Source organism: Myiozetetes cayanensis, unplaced genomic scaffold, assembly GCF_022539395.1.
Source record: "Myiozetetes cayanensis isolate MyiCay16 unplaced genomic scaffold, myiCay2020 scf5-8, whole genome shotgun sequence".
Lineage (NCBI taxonomy): Eukaryota > Metazoa > Chordata > Aves > Passeriformes > Tyrannidae > Myiozetetes > Myiozetetes cayanensis.
Window position 1 is genome coordinate 19388149 of NW_026087742.1, and position 16511 is coordinate 19404659.

General features: G+C 39.7%; 1 protein-coding gene across 6 annotated transcripts in view; it reads left to right on the top strand.

Moving 5' to 3' along the window:
• Positions 1–510: 510 nt before the first annotated feature.
• Positions 511–16511, top strand: part of SENP7 (SUMO specific peptidase 7) — a 41651-nt gene continuing 25650 nt past the window's right edge. Inside the window, exons 1-5 of one of the 6 annotated variants that reach the window (XM_050333007.1) lie at positions 511–545; positions 1978–2024; positions 6314–6408; positions 12737–12934; positions 14522–14719. In XM_050333007.1, coding sequence (XP_050188964.1) covers positions 1989–2024; positions 6314–6408; positions 12737–12934; positions 14522–14719 — 527 coding nt within the window. In that variant the 5' untranslated portion in view covers positions 511–545; positions 1978–1988. Of the gene's footprint in view, positions 671–1977; positions 2025–6313; positions 6409–12736; positions 12935–14521; positions 14720–16511 lie in introns of all 6 variants that reach the window. The other 5 variants (XM_050333008.1, XM_050333006.1, XM_050333011.1 and 2 more) reach the window with 5 other exon arrangements.

Here is a 16511-nt window from a genome sequence, read left to right on the forward strand (position 1 = left end):
CAAACCAGAAAACTACATACACAAAACTTACAATTCTGAAGCTGCCCTGAAAAAAACACAAAACCCTACGCCCCCCCCCCCCAAAAAAAAAAAAAAAAAAAACCCCAACAAAAAAAAAACAAAAACAAAAATCCAACCAGTAAATCTTTGCCTCTTGTTGGCTGCTAGGAGGATTTCCCAGGCCATCGGCTGCAAAGCACGGCCACAGCCGGGTTTATAAAGCAGCCGAGCTCCCCGGTAGGGGATTAACCCCCTGCTGGGGTCTGGCCGCCAGCTGAGGGAGACCTGGTTAGCAGTAGGCAATCTAAACCTGCCTCGGGGTGGGTTCTCTATTGCTCCTTTAAAAACAATGAGGTTTTCTCCCCCGACCGGCTCAGCACCGAGCTAAACCCCCAAGTTGAAGCCCGGCGCGGCTGAGGGGCAGCGCCCCGGGGTGGGGCGGGCCCGGCCCCGCGGGGCGGGCAGAGGCGGCGCCCGGCCCGGCCCGGAAGTGCCCGGAGAGCTGCGCAGGCGGCCGGCCCGGGTGAACAGCGGCGGCCGTGGCGGTGAGCGCCCAGGGGGTGTCAGCTCCCAGCCCCTCGGCCGCCGGAGCGGGCACGAAAGCGGGAGCACGGCTGGCAGGCAGCGCCCCGGCGGGCCCGGCGCCGGCCGGCGCGTCTCAGGCGAGCGAGTGAGCGAGTGAAGGCGGCGGGGCAGGACGGGCGGGCGGACGGAGGGCACCGAGGGAGGGTGGCGGTGGCGGTGGCGGCGGCGGCGTTGCCGCTCCTCGGGAAGGAGGCTGAGCAGGGAGTGCGGAGTGGTGGAATTGCCGGCCTAGGCCCTCGGCACTTGTGCGGTTGTCAGAGGGAAGCCCGTTCCTTTCCCAGCGGGAGGAGCCGGCGACGCGCGGTTGGGAGCTGAGGGAAGCGGGGCTTGGGGATCGGGAGCTGAGATAGGGGGTTCGGAACCAGGAGCCAGGCCGGGTCCCTGCGGTGCCAGCCCGGGTGGTGCCTGTGCCCCCCTCTTCCCCGCCCCGAGCTGTCAGGAGGCCGCCGCTTGTCGGCTTTCCCCGTTCGGAACAGGCGGTAGTTTTTCCTGTCAGTCTGTAGATGTTGCTCTTCCTCACGCCGGGGGACTTGAGCTTGTCAGTTGAAAAAAACCGCCAGGTAAATGAAAGTCCCTGAACTTGAAGGGCTTCTTGAGAGACTTAAAAGCGTTATACCTGAGTCATACAGAGTATTTATAAAGAGAAGAAGCACCTACGGAGGCTGAAAGCTCTGAAGCTGTGTTCTTCCACTGATGAAGTTTATAGAACATCGGTAATACTTGAATATAATTTATTCTTGGAGTCCCTGCCCCGCAGTGCTGCAGATGTCTTCTGTGACTCCTTTTCGCTCTATAATCAGAGTGTTAAATGCTTATTAATTGTGTGCTTGTAGAGGGGTTGAAGGAGAGGGGCAGTTAATCATTAAATGGCTTCACTAAAGATAAATTCTAGTGACAATTTCTTTAATGGTTCTGACAATCCAGAACCTTGCCCAAGTGTGTGTGTCTCTTGTATTGTGGCTGTCAGTTACTTTTTACTAAGGCTTGGAATGGCAGGACAGGGGACAACGGTCTTAAACTGAAAGGGGGTAGGTTGGACATGAGCAAGAAATTTTTTTTGTGCTGAGGGAGATGAGATGCTAGAGCGGGTTGCCCAGAGAAGCAGTGGATGCTCCATCCCTGGAAGTGTTCAAGGTTGGGTTGAATGGGCTTTGAGCAGCCTGGCCAAATCAAAGATATCCCTGCCCATGGCAGGAGGGCTGGAGTAGTTGGTCTTTTAAAAGTCCCTTCCAACCCAAGCCATTTTATTAATGTGTTTTCTTTTTGCCAGTTTGCTCAAAAAAGATTTTCTTGTTCTTTTGTAGTACTTACTACTGTGGTCCTGCTTCCCTCTTAATCAGTAAACCTGAAATTGCTATGTTTATTTTGTTTTGTTTTGTTTTTTTTTTCCAGTAGAGAAAATCATGTCAGGAAGAACATCGTCTTCAAGCCATGTCAGTGTAAGTCTTCCTATAAATTACAACAATTTGCAACAATTTATTTCGGGGCTGTGGGTATCCTAGGGCATTCTGATATGTTTGTACAACCAAGTTCATTCTTCAGTGGTCCAACAAAAGCTGGACAGTTTATTGTGGTAGCAGTCAATACTCATGTCTACTGTTGAACATATATTAATACATGATAGGCTTAGCATTTAATTACATATGAACAGGGTGGTTTCAGGGTTATTTTAAGACCTAGGCTAAAATACTAGAGTAAGTAAAGTGAGGTCAAGTAAGTAGAGCAGCTGCACAACTGTGTAATATTTGCTAGTGCTTATTTTTTCTAAAATACGTCAATTAGTAGTACTTTGTAGCAGTGGAAGTACTGGTGAAAACAAATGGTAGGCACAGGGACTGGTTTGATCCAGTAGGGTCTGGACTCTCTAGTGGTGTAGAAATAAGCTGTTTCCAGCACCTTGTTTATGTGCTTTCTCTGACCCTTGTTCCTACAGGTGAAAACCTTCAGAAAAGTACTGCTGGTTTAGATGAGTGCGTATGCACACGTATGTGTTGAGTTAGTCACCTTTTATTTGGGAAAAGGTGAGGCAACTGCATAGGTTGCATTTAGCATAGATTTAGAACTCTGTTTACTTCTCAATTTCGTGATTGTTCTGTAACTTAATTGTGGGCACTGCAAATCAACATCTTCTTAATGAGTGTGAGCATTGAGAAGATGCTGTATGGTGAGCTGGAAATGTTGCTGATGAACGTATCTTGTGCTTTTTATCCCCTTCTGTCAGTCTGTCTCCTGTTCTGAGTCTGACCTTATCTGTTATTAATGTTACCTGTTATGTTATTACAGAGGTTTTCTGAACCTCGTCGCCTTTAAATGCATGTTAAAATTCTAGATAACTATGTGTTCTTAGCAATCTCATAACAGAAATCTGTAGTCAGGCAGCTGGTGGAGTTCTGAAGTAAGAAATTTGTACCTGACCAATAAAGTACAGATCAGAAAAATGCATTCTGACTGATGAACATGTTTATAGGCCACTTCTAAAGGAAAACCAACCAACCAAATTTGAAACAATCTACTTGTAGAAGTCCTTGAGTAAGAAAATGTTTTGTTTCAATCCTTATGTATTGATTGAAAAGGGAGGAAGGTACTTGTATGAGAAGTTGTTCCCTATGCATAACATTTATAATTTTTTTAAAAAATTTATAATTTGAGGAATCTGTTACTAAAGGCATATTTGTTATTACAACCTTTGACCAGCAAAAGCAGTCTGAGGTACTGTATAGAAATGCAAGTCTAATTACAAAAGAACCTAATCTTTGTTTCAAAGAAGGGTAGAGAAGGAATAAAAGCACTCATAATTCAGACTGGAGGACTGAAGTATTATCTCATTATGGTGCAGCGTGCTGCATTATGGTTTGTCTGAAGGACTGCCTAGCGAGCTAATGGATGCAGTTGATGTATGAATTATTAAGTTGTTAGCATTGCTGTTGTAGAATCCCTGCTTGTAATTTCATGTTACAACGTGGGGCGCCTGGTGGCTTGCAAATCAAGTTCATAGTACACTTGACAGCAGCCATCATATGGAGTGACTTCAGCTTTTTCCTGGCTGAGATAGACTCAGTTATCTGAAAGATGGAAATGTTGTGTTTACTCTCTGATTCATTCTCATCCAGTTTTATTTGCAATGTCGGGTTTTGCTTCTCAGGAAACCTAGAGACAGGGCAATGCTTGCACTTTTATTCTTTCAGTTGATATTATTTTAACTGGTTTAGTTACTGATAGGAACTGTCATCCTATTTCCTTGTCTTGATGAACTTAGAAATTTAGTTTGATAATTTTTGGTTTGAATTTCAATGAACAAACCTTATTTCCTACATGTTTTTTTCCTAAATTGGCAAATTTCCACGGATTACTGGTTTTTCTGTCAGTAATTACTTTCAGTACACTGGTTCCATTTCTGCAAAGGTTGGCAATGACCACTTTTAGTACGTTATAGCCTATTGATGCTAAATTATCATATTAAAATGCTAGTACTATTGTAAGATGTAATTGTTCTTCATCCTGAATTTTTTATTTAGTGAGAGCATGGTGTTGACAGTCATGATATTCAGCTATTTTCTTTGCTCTTTATCATTCTCTAAGCTGAAACAACCAGAGTGTAAACAAATCAGAGTGAACTAAGAAAACTGTGTCAGTACATTGTTTGTCACCTTTCAGGCACATGTTCGAAACTGTGAAGTTAATGAAACAGGAAGAGCTTTTTCAGATGGTTCATGTGTTAAAACTAGCTCCTCATGAGGTACGACTCATGATTTGGGATCAAGGATCAATGAGGAATGCATTTAAACTAAAGTCACACATCAGTGCTTTCCTTACAGCTTAGTTTTGCCTGACAGTTAAGAAAACTTTGTACATGGCAGTATGCCAACTCATAGCAACAGGGCATAATTTAGTTTTATCGTGTGTGTAACATCATCTGTTTTCAGTTTCGTATACCAAAGAAGAAAACAAACGCCAAGTCAGAGAATATCCAAGTTCAGTCCCCTTTGGCAAGGCTCCCAGGCTCCCACCATTGGGACTACCCTTTAAAAGAGGTAAAGAGAAGTTCTTCACAGTGTTAAGTGTGAAGGAGAATGTTACATGAGGTTTTGATTCTGTTTTGGAGGCTGGATTTTTCAATACCGAGTGCTGCCTTGGAGAGAGACAGGTGTGTAGGTCTGAAATCTGCCTGCAAGCATTTTTAGAACATTTATAGAAATAGAAGTCTTAGTGCTGTGTTTCCAGCCTAAATCATTGAAAAGCATTGAAAAGTTGGCCTTCAAGTGTAGTTTGAAACGGTCTTAAAAATCTTTAATTTAAAGATATTTATAATAATTTTTTAGTTGTCTTCTGATTCTTGAACTTGTAGGTTATATTCAGATCACATGCTAAACTTTTTGTTACGATATGGAAATAACTTTTACTTTGAGTTTTCAGATAGTAATTGTTTATATTGAAGAGCTTAAACTTTAAGAGAATAAATTGCTAGATCACTTGACAAAATTTTAGGTGCTTATACAGAAATAACATTATTAAGACCAAAAGGCTCTGCCTCTACAAAAACAGTGATTACAATGGATGAATGGAAAAGTACTTCTTTTTCACTTATTATTTCCTGTATGTTGTCTAATTTTCCATTTCTTATTTTTCCTACCTGTGTCTGTATATTTTAGACTTTTCCATGTGGTAGAGGGTTTCATATGCTTTAAATGCTGACTAGTTTTTATATTGTACTTTAAAAGAAAAGCTCACTCTGAGGTATCAGGGTTTGGTCCATGTTATTTGAGGAACTTTGTGGATCTTCGAGTGATTTGGGTGTGGAGGTCTCTAACATGCTTGAACACCAGTGATATGAGGTGAAGTAGATGATGTTTGAAGGCAGGAAGAGGGCAGAACACCTTCAAGGCAATTTCTTGCTGCCAGATTTTTCAGAATGGGGGTATTTTTCGTTAGAGTTAGTCCCTTATAGTAGGGAAAAGCATAATTTGGGTGCACGTTTCAGACTTCACTAAAGTTTGTAAAATGTGTGAGGGTGAATTTTCAGATGCCCTCTTACCCCACAATTAGACAGAAATGAAGATGTCTGCTTTCAACCTGACTGCCATAATTTCCCAGCATCTCTTTGATTTATTATATCTTACATTTAAAAAAAACAAGGAGAGATTAGGGGGAGGTAATGGCAGAGGGAGAGAGGTTTTGGGAATTGCAACAGTAACTGTGTTTTGGTGCAGCTTCATTTATTTAATTTGAAAATATAAGTGCTTTCTGATAAGGTAAGAAAATTTGGAAAAAATGAAATCTTATTGTTAGAAATTTTGCCACCTCAGTACCAAACCTTCAAATTCCTTTTCCTTCTCAGAATTTTGTGTCTTTGTGTGGAATATAATTGGGTTAAATGCGTGGAATTAAAGAAAGCAGAGGCTATCTTGTGTGTTTGTGATTATGTAAAACAGACCTAGTATTTAAATCTCTGTTTGGGATAATCCTTTAAATAGGGAAACAATTGAATTGTCTCGGTTGTCATATTTTTTTTTGGAGAAGAAGGTTCCATTCAGGTTCAGGTGGTATGTGGATGCTTTAAATGAAGCAGATTCATTCTTTTCAAAATTGTTATATATGCTCTTTGTGTCTCTGCTCTATTTGATCAGTTGCATTGTTGCATTTTTTCTATTTTTCTAATGTTATCCATTATGACAAATTCATGACGAAATCTGAACCTTGAAACCTGCCAATTTTATTTGTTTTGTTTCAGTGGAGATTAAGGGCCAGCTACAGAAATCCTTCCACAAAAGGGAGAAGGCAAAGGGACCGTGACAGACACAGCTCTAACGACGAAGAATCAGTTGGGTAAGAAGTCACCTTAAAATTAGTTCCTCTCTTTTCGTATATTCAGAGTTTCACAGTCTATCTTAAAGATGGGCACCTCTGGTCTCTGGTTAGTTTTTTGTGTCATGCCGAGGTGGTTTTCAAGCTGTTGGGTAGCTCACCTTCAGAGAATCATGCTTCACCGATCTCGTGGCGGTCGTAACTTTTTCTTTGTTTCAACACAACACAAGGCTGTGACACTTGAATGGAAGTGCAGCACTTAATAAAGGAATTTCTACCTATTGACCTGCTTGAGATTCTGAAAGGTGTTTGCTCTCTAAGTGCAAATTGTCATTGTAGCTCTAGATATTTTAGGTATTTAAGAAGCTTCCCGGATTATCTTTTGCTTGGCCTTTTTTGCCTTGTTGTCCATACTCATTAACCTAGCTTATCAACTCTTAAAAACAATTTAAAAACCCCTTAAGCAATATGGTGATTAGTAGGGGAAGGCAGTAAAAAAACTAGAGCTTTTTCACCTCTCTGTTACTATCAAGACACCTAAGTAAATAATTCAGACTGCCGATGTGCCACTTCTTTATGCTCTGTTTACAAGAGCAAATATCTTGGTTTCTTTGAGATTATGGCAAATAATTTAAAGTTATCTTCTGAGAAACTGTCAGATAATTGTTTGTCCAAGAGAATTTTGAAGCTGTAAGTGCTGTAGTTGACAAATGGAAATGAAAATACAGAACTAGATTTGTTAGCAGCAGCTAGGAAACATAATGACTTCGTAACGAAATGAATTATGTTTGTCTTAATGAAGCAATTGCTATTCCACAAATCATTCAATTCTAAATCAGTGAATAAGCATTCTCTGCCCTGTTTTCTGACTGCAACTAAACTTGATCGTGAGTGGTTTCTTGTCAGGAGGTGTGGTTAAAGACCCAAGTGCACAGGTAATGAAAAGGCTTAATGGCAGTGCTGAGTTCTGTGGTTTTGTGACCTATGAATAGTCATTGTTTAGCCTGTCTGTATATTCAGAATGCTTCAAAGTGTTGCAGGGAAGAGCTGAAGTTATAAAAGATGCTGAATTTATTTTTTCATACCTCCTCAGAGGCATAGCTGTCAGTTTACATGCAGTTACGTCAAAATGCTGCTGTCAGTTACTTCAACTGAGGGAGCGGCTCACAGGGTCAACGTGGCAGAATTAGCAGCTGTGTTAATTGCAGTGTTCTGAATTTCATTTATGTTGTGACGTGATTGATATCTGATGTCAATCTCTAAAGGTCTTTCAGTTAACTTTGATCTTTCAGCATTGAGGAGGTGTTTTTTCTTTTTAAAGCTACCTTTGATCTATTACATATGGTAATTTTCTGTTACATATGTGTATTTCCATATGTGAGGGACTTTCAGATAGCATTTGTAGGTGTTCCATAATTTTTACCAAAATATTAACCAGCACATTAGTGGGAAATGGTTTAGATTATAAAGAGACAGTAAATATTCAAATATTACACCTGTACATTTTTCACTTCCTCGAAGAAAAGTGTATGTGTAGAGACTAGCTGGAGGTTCTCTGTAAAATGAATTTACTGTCTGCAATGAAACTTGTACTAAGTATTCCATCTGGGTATATCTCCGTAAGTCAAAATTGACACAGTGATCTCATTGCATAAGCAAAAGAGCATAAAGATTCTAAAGAAGTGGTGTTTGTTGAGCAAAAGTCTGAGAACTGACAGAACTCAGAAGAGGAAGGAGTGAAGTTGCATGCTGACAGTCTTTCTGATACAGTAGTTTCTATGTTCTTTCTTCCCAGTGAGGAATTTTTCATTTGCATTGCAAAGCAGCAAATAAGTCCTAATGACAAACTTGTGCTCCTGGTGTTTTAAAAGCGGTCCTCTTTATTGACAGGAGCTAATCCCCAATGTTTAGGAAGACGTGTTTTATTCGAAGTGTTGCTTCAGCATTGTTATTACCACTTGATTTTAATCAGGAAGAACAAAGTGGATATATTAGCACAAACCCACTATCACCTTGTGTTGGTTTTTGTGGGTGTGTTTTGGTTTTTTTTGTTTGGTTTGTTTGTTTTGTTGGTTTTTTCGTTTTATTTTTTTGTTTGTGTTTTGTTGTGTTTGTTATGGGTTGGGGGTTTTTTTGTTTGGTTTTTTTTTAGTTTGGATTACAAAATTTGGTAGTTGATTGCTTCTGTCAGTTGTGCTGTGGTGTGAGACCATGGGGTTTTGTAGCAGCAACTGCAACCACTCTCACTTGTACACTTCTGATTGTGGCCTTGTGAGATGTGACTGTCAGGTGATAGTTTTGTGACCCAGAGAGGGCTCCCAGCGCAGGTTACTTCCCTAGTCCTTTTCATATGCTGGAGTTCTCTTACAAGTTTCTGTGATTCTGTCACAAAACAGAACTGTCACAAAATCTCAGTAGTTCGGTTTATTAGGGTCATCACAGAACGTTAGGTATGGTGTTTCTGTAACTGGTCAATTAGTGTTTTGCATCCCACTTAGATAACTTTTTAGTAATCAAGGAAGTGGGTTAGAAAGACTATTACAAGGGTAGTTATCACTACCTAGAAATAGTGTTTAGAGTTGTCCACTTACTTCAGCTGTATTACTACTGCATTCTCCCAAGAGGGGAATAGAGGTAAATAAAGAAATAATAATTAAAAAATCCACCAAAAAACCCCCAACAAACCACAACCACCCAAAAACCCAAACAAAATGGAACACTGTTCTGAAATTCAAGCTTCTCATCCTGGTCTGTTTTGTTTAGTTTTGTTTTAGGGAGGAGGATGGGAGGAGCACTTAAATAAGACATGTACGATTCTTTCAGCTCAGTATTTGAAATGTTAATTGAAGTACATGTCACAGCTGAATCAAGTACTGACCCCGTAGCAGTCAGGTTTTTGTGGCAGTCATTTACATACTGGTTCCCCTTGCTGTCACAAATGCATTCTGTCAGTAATAACTTCCTGGCCCAGCAAAACAAGGAGGTGTTTAGGGGTGTTCATGTTGGCTGCTTGTTGGTCATTGACTTCTCATCAGTTCGTGAAAGGACTTTGAAGCAGAAAGAGGACAGAGAGAGGCTTTCTCCTCAGTAGGGTGTAGTCAGTGAATGTATCAGTTTTCCATTAATGGTGGTGTATCACGTTACTCTTTTGGGCACTAGAAATTCAAGGACCTATGTGCTGCAGAAGCTCAGGTAGCTGGATACACACCAAGTCTCTCAGTGGCTTTATTCTGTAAACTCAGGAGAGATGTTCAGCTTATATGGGATCTGATGGGGTGACCCTTGAATGGTATGTGACATCTCACTGTCACAAATTTATATTACTAGTAGGTAGAATGTAGGCGTGAAGATAGTGGTGTAGACAATTGATAAATAATTTAGTCCAAAAGGAATCAGTAGCCTCCATGTCTCATTTTGATCACTTTCTAATACAAATTTGAATGAATTGGAGGCAGCAGTTACAACACTGGTGTACACAAATATTGATCATTGTGAAAGGAACTGGATCTAGTGGCTGTGATTATTGTGTGAAATAGAGGTCAAACCTATTCCCCAAGGGGACATAAACAATTAATAGCTTTTTGTCCTGTGCTTTGTAAGGTAGGGTAATCCTTTGTTGCCTGTGAAAAGTGATATGAGACTTGCCAGGAACAGCTAACATCATTTTTCATAATGTTTTTTGTTTATTCCATCATTACATGTGTAAGTACATTTTCATTACCTTTGGGTTTCTATTTTTCCTGTTTTATGGAGGTAATATGGTAGGTGCTTTAGAAACAGAAATAATTGCCTTTGGTTTTCCCTCACCAAGATGCCTCCAGTTTTACTGTTGTGCAGCTTACTTGCTGGGTGTGCTGGTGGAACTTGCTTTTAATGTACACTTTGCTTGCTTTTTTTTACTTGACACTAATTTTTATCTTTTGAAATATCTTTTGCTTGATTTCCAGTAGCTTCATGGGTATGTGTGTGTGCTTGAAATATTAAGATCACTTTTACAAAAGTTCTTGGTTAAAATGTGTAAACCCCATTGAAATCAAGGGAATGGAGACATTACAAATTCAGTGCTGAATAACAGTGATTAAACCAAATTACAGAGGAGCCTGGAACCTAAGGTCTAGCATGACGTGAATGTGAGCAAAGGGTATCAGACCTGAGTTTCCAAAGTGGACAGCAAACTATAGCTGGTGAAATGCTGCTTCTGACTCCTTTACCTCCTGCTGTGGACTGTTTCTATCATCGTGTTGTTTAAACACTCAGTGTTGGAATATTTTCAGGTTCAGTGAGGGGTTATGTGTCTTCTTAACATGGTAAGTAACCAGGGAAAAGAAATCTCAACATGAAGGAAGCAACTATTGAAAGAGCAAAATAAAAGGATTATGTGACGCACCTTACCCAAGTTAATTGTGTTACACTAGCATGGCACTTCGAGATCCTTTTATTTTTAGGTGCAAGCATGTCTGTTGTTCAGCAGTTTTCATGCCATGTGTGTTTATTTGCTGCTAGGTACCACGTAACCAGGCTGCTGAGCTGAATGCAACATGTCAGTGAGACAATTAGATTTGCTTGCACAGTCGTCAACCCACTGAGGAACAGCAACCATTTGCTTAAGAAATGTTGCTGTAGCATGTCTGTAACAGTTATGGGAGTAATAAAAGGTTTTCTCTAGCTATAAGAAGTCTTGCTCTAAGGTGTGAACAATTTTATTTGTTAGGCAAGACATGCAGTAGAAAAAAGCAGTTCTTGCCTCAGTGATCTTTTAGAACCAACAAATTAGCCTGAACTTCAGTGTCCTCTTAGGAGCAACCTTTGGAAAACAAGTCCAGTTCTTGGTGGTTTGAAAATAAAGTAAATCCAGACAAATGATCTATGATCTATAATATTTATCAGCTGATAAGTTAAATAAGACTTAGTGTCGGGGCTGTGCTTGCGTCACAACAACCCCAGGCAGTGCTAAGGGCTGGGGGAGTGGCTGGAAAGCAGCCCAGCAGAAAAGGACCTGGACATGCTGGTTGACAGCCAACTGAACATGAGCCAGCAGTGTGCACTGGTGGCCAAGAAGGCCAGTAGTGGCATCCTGGCCTGGGGCAGCAATAGGGTGGACAGCAGGGCCAGGGCAGTGATTGTCCCTCTGTACTCGGCACTGGTGAGGCTGCACCTCAACTCTTGTGCTCAGTTTTGAGCCCCTCATTGCAAGGAGGGCACTGAGGTGTTGGAGCAAGACCAGGGAACGACAACAAAGCTAGTGAAGTGGTACATGAGTCCCATGGGGAATGGCTGAAGGAGCTGGAGTTTTTCAACCTGGAGAAAAAAAGTCTGAGGGAAGATCTTACTGCTCTCTACAATGACCTGAAAGGAGGTTGTGACAAGGTGGAGCTTGGACTCTTCTCCCAGGCAACTCATGACAGGACAGGGGAAAGTGGCCTCAAGTTGCACTGGGAGGAGGTTCAAGTTGACTGTTAGGAAAAACTCCTTCACTGAAAGAGTGGTTAAGCAGTGGAACAGACTGTCCGGGGAAATGGTGGAGTCAACAGCCTTGGACGTGCTCAAAAACCAAGTAGACGTAGCATTTGCATTATGGTTTTGTGGCATGGCAGTATTCAGTCAAATGTTGGACATGTTGGGAAAGATCTCCAAGATCGACTCTAATGATTCTGTAAGGAAACTGTCCAAATTACTGGCCATGTTGCAGAATTAATTATTTATATGAAGACTTCAGTACCATTCTAGCAGAATTAGCAAAGTGTAGATATTAAAGAACTTCAATAGGGAATTTTTACTGATGTTGTGATTCATAATTGTTTGTAAATTCCTTAGTGAAATCAAAATCAGTTGAGGCTTCAAAACTGGGAGATTGTACTTCTTGACTTTTTTTTTCCCCAGAAAGATTGTAATTAATTTGTGATATGGAAACTAACAATATTCATTGTTCTAAAATAAGGTGCTACAGTGAGTGCTTGTCTTCATATTCTGCAAATGCTCAGGAATACACTTTCAGAATAGTTTGTCCGGCATAGCAACACCACTTCCAACATTTTGGGATAAAAAGATGCATCAAAATTTCCATGCTTCTGCACTGAAAGTTTACCTCTTCAGAATCATGTATGGACATGTTGACCTTTCATGCCAGAAGAAGGAACATTGAAAGGCTGTCCTGATCAAGAGATGTGTTTGTGATTCCTCTTCTCCAAAGAGAACTGCTTTGTAAATTGTCAAGGCAGCAAACCTAATTCTAGTAAAGGTGTAGACTATGATGCAGAGACAGCAAACTCACAGAAAAACTTTGTTGGATTCGTGTGACTTAAAAAGGTCTCAGCATCCTATTATTAATGTATTATTATATGTATGGCAGGCAACCCAAAGTTATCTTGACGAATGTCCTGAGGACGAAACTAGGAAGAAAGTACACACAGGCGCAACCTAAAACTGGTGCTAATTTTTCTGATGCTGGCAAGCTGCAGGCAGATCTACCACCCTCATCATCTACTGCCAGCCTAAAGATATGGCAGATTTTAAACCCTACTCTCCAAAGTCTTTTGCTATCTAAAAGGTATGTGGTCTTTGCCTCATGTCACTAAACAAAATCATTTTCCTTGCAGTTATTTTTTCATGAGAAAATGTTATTTGTTGTACCACAGCTGTCTTGGTTCATGAACTGTGTTTCATCTGACTTGACTGAATTAACCTGTACCTGGTTCCATTTGATAATCATTGAGAGAGATGGTGCCGGGCTGTTGTAGTGGCTTTTCTGTTCAAATGACTTCTAGATGGTCCTGTACTGACGAGACCAATTAATTCTGATTTAACCATTGGATTCTCAAAATGTTTGCGTTTTTTTATTCTTGTGTAAAGAATACACTTGTATTTAACTGCAACCCTTTTCTCAGAAGAATGTATCAAGTGTATTTTTCACTGTTGCTGCTTTAGACTACTCAAGAAAATAGGAGAACCGACATAACAGGTCAGAAGAAAAGCATATCAAGTCCAGTATCATCTTCACCATCCTGCAAGCGGTGGTCAAGTGTAGATATCCAGGGAAAAGTATGGCTATAGTGAATGCTTTTTTTCTCTGTGTTTTTCTCTGAGCTTCTGATGGTAGGCAGTTTAGGTACTTTGTTTATTGGAGGTTACATCCAGTCAACAGTGTTTTTCTGTATTAAACTTTTTCTCTCAGTTGTATGCTCATTGTTTATCACCTGCTTGCATCTGCAACATTTTGTCTGTAAGGTAGTCTCCTGTCTGAAAGCAAATTTACATCTCTGTGCATCTGAGTGCTCCCCAGACATCACACAGTCTGTGCTGGAGTCTGCTCTGTGGATGAATACAGACAACAGGAGAATTACACAGTCAATTCCCAAAGGACTGTGTTGTTCAGAACAGATTCAAAAGGCCAAGACCTTACGTCTGTAATACAAAACAAAATGCAGTGGAAGTGCTAGAATTGAAATCTCAGATTGAGAAATTTAAGTGGGTAAATCGAGGGCTATACAACAAGCTGGCTGCAGTAGCATTGTATGAAGTAAGTTGTGTGTGCTCAAGTGGGCAGTTGTATCTTTGTATTTCTGCTCAGCTTATTTTTGATGCTTGTGTTCTAACACCTGGGGACGTTTTTCTGAGCCTTGCTGTTTGGTAGAATGTCACCTCGTAATTGAGGGGAACAAATTCTAATGCTGCCTTTTTGTGTACATGCTACTTTTCTACCTGTTTGCTGAGTGCTTGAGAAAATCCAGTCTGTTTCACTGGAGGCTTCTTGTTCACAGGAAAATCAAGATTTTTTGCTCGAGATTTCTGAGAAATGTGTAAATATATTGCATGAAAGCTATTTAGAGATAAACATTTACCAATTTTTAAACAGTATTACATGATGTTTTAGAGGCAATGCAGTGTGAATTATATTTTGGTGAGGTGAAATTATATGGCTAGTTTTTCTTACCCTGGTCTCTTGTTGCTTTTTTGTGTTAATCTGCTTACCATGTATTTTAAGTTTCTTGATGGGATTTTTTTTTTTCTCTAAGGGACTGAAAATACTGATGTTTGATTATCAAGCCTCTTAGATACGTGAGTTTAACAAGAAGTTTCTTTCTCTAGATTTCAGTGCAGTATTTATGATTTACTGTTATATATATATATATGGCAGGCAACCCAAAGTTATCTTGACGAACGTCCTGAGGACAAAAATTGGAAGAAAGTACATAGACAACCACGTAACAATTGATGCAAATTTACCAGCTGCTGACAAATTGCAGTCGGGTCAACTACCCTCATCATCTGTTGCCAGCCTGCAGACATGTCAAATATTAAGTTCTCCTCATGAAAGTTCTTTTCTGTCTGAAAGGTATGTTACTCATTGCTGATTTTGCCAGTCTTCCTGAAATGACATAACTTCACAATGCAAAAGAATTTCACTGAAATAATTGTGGTTCTACTCCTGTCTTGAATCACAAGATCAGTTTTCCTGGGTGCAACTAACATGCTTGTCCAGTGAGCCCATTTAACACTGCATTTGTTCTGATTTGCTTGACCTGATGATAATGGGCTACTTTCCTTTCTTAGATGGAGTTCCTGTTTGCAGTAGATCAGTGTTTTGATTTATGGAGATGACCAATTAATTCAAACACACCTGAGTTGGTTTTGTGTCTGCAACCAAAATCTTGCTTTCTTGGAGCTGTTAACGTGTTCTGGCGTGACTTCAATTAACTTCTTCTGCAAAATTTTCCAAATTCCTCTCTGTAGTAGTTAATTTCTTTTCACATTAACCCACCAGTGGTCTCAATCCTAACAGGGTGACATTGTTTAAGGGCTGTGTGTGTCGTCTTACCCCTTAACATCTTCTTTTCCTCCCTTTTTCCTATGTTTAGGTTGACTGAGCATCACAGTAATGCTAGACATAGAAAATTAGTGGAAATCAAATATTAGAGTTATGTAACATTTTGGTGTAAGAAGGCAGTTGCATTCAAAGTAAGCTGTCTCCTCTTATCTGTTATGGCTACATCTTTGCTCAACAGCAAATTTTCCACAGGAGAATTTAGCAAGAAATTTGGAGGAAGAAGGTAGAAAGAGGAAGAGAAGAATGTTTTTTTGAGGGCAGGAGCAATTAACAGTTCCTAGATAAAAGTTGAGAGAAGTAAGTCATATTCCTCATTTTGATACATCAACATATTAGAGAACTGAATTTAATAGGAATTCCTTTTTTAGTTCCTTTTTTTTTTTAATATTTGTTACACATTGCTGCTTAAATTAACCTGACAAAGCTGTAGTTTAAATGAGATAGAACAGTAGTTTAAATTTAGATAGAACAGTTCATTAGGCTGTCTCAAATATTATATTTGTTGCTAATAGTTTTCTATAACTTAAGGTTGAGTAAAGTGTGGGGGGTTTTTTCATGTTCTTGGGGATTTTTTGTTTTGTTGGGGGGGTTGCAGTGGTTTTTTTGTTTGTTTGTTTTATGTCAAAATCTTTTAGTATCTAATTTTTTTTTACTTGGTAATGTTTTGGATGATGGAAGGTAGTGGATTTATAGAGAGGAAAACATGAAATCTTGTATTGAACTCTCTAAATCTGAGGAAACATCTTGAGTTCTTTGTCAAGCTCATAGTTGGAGGGTGGCTGTTGAATTTTATATTAACCACAATAATGGTTTGAACTAGTAATTTTTTTAGCAGTTGTTGTACTCAACTTGCTTTAGCTTTGGAGTGGTTCATTGCTTGAATGATTAATATTCTGTTCCTGATACACAACTTTCTAATGTATTATGTAAAAGACCTATCAGTATCACTAATGAGTTTGAGGTAGGTTTTAAATGTAAAGAAACATAGGATTTTAAAGTGGTTAAAGTACTTCTTTCCTGTGGTTGTTGAAAACATTTTATAGTGTATATACTGCTTTAGCTTCATAGACAATGCATATGTCTGTTAAAGGGTGCTGAATTACCAGCAAAGTTTGAAATTGCAAATAAAATGTGCAGAATTTATGTATGAAGTCAATATGCTTAGGGAGGCTTGTTAGCTGAAACAGTCCTATTGAGATACTTCCTATTATTGAAATGCCTGAATTGTGATGTTGGTGTAAAACAAATGCTGAAAAACACTCAATGGTTTTGTATGGTCTTTTAAGGCAGTCAGATCTAT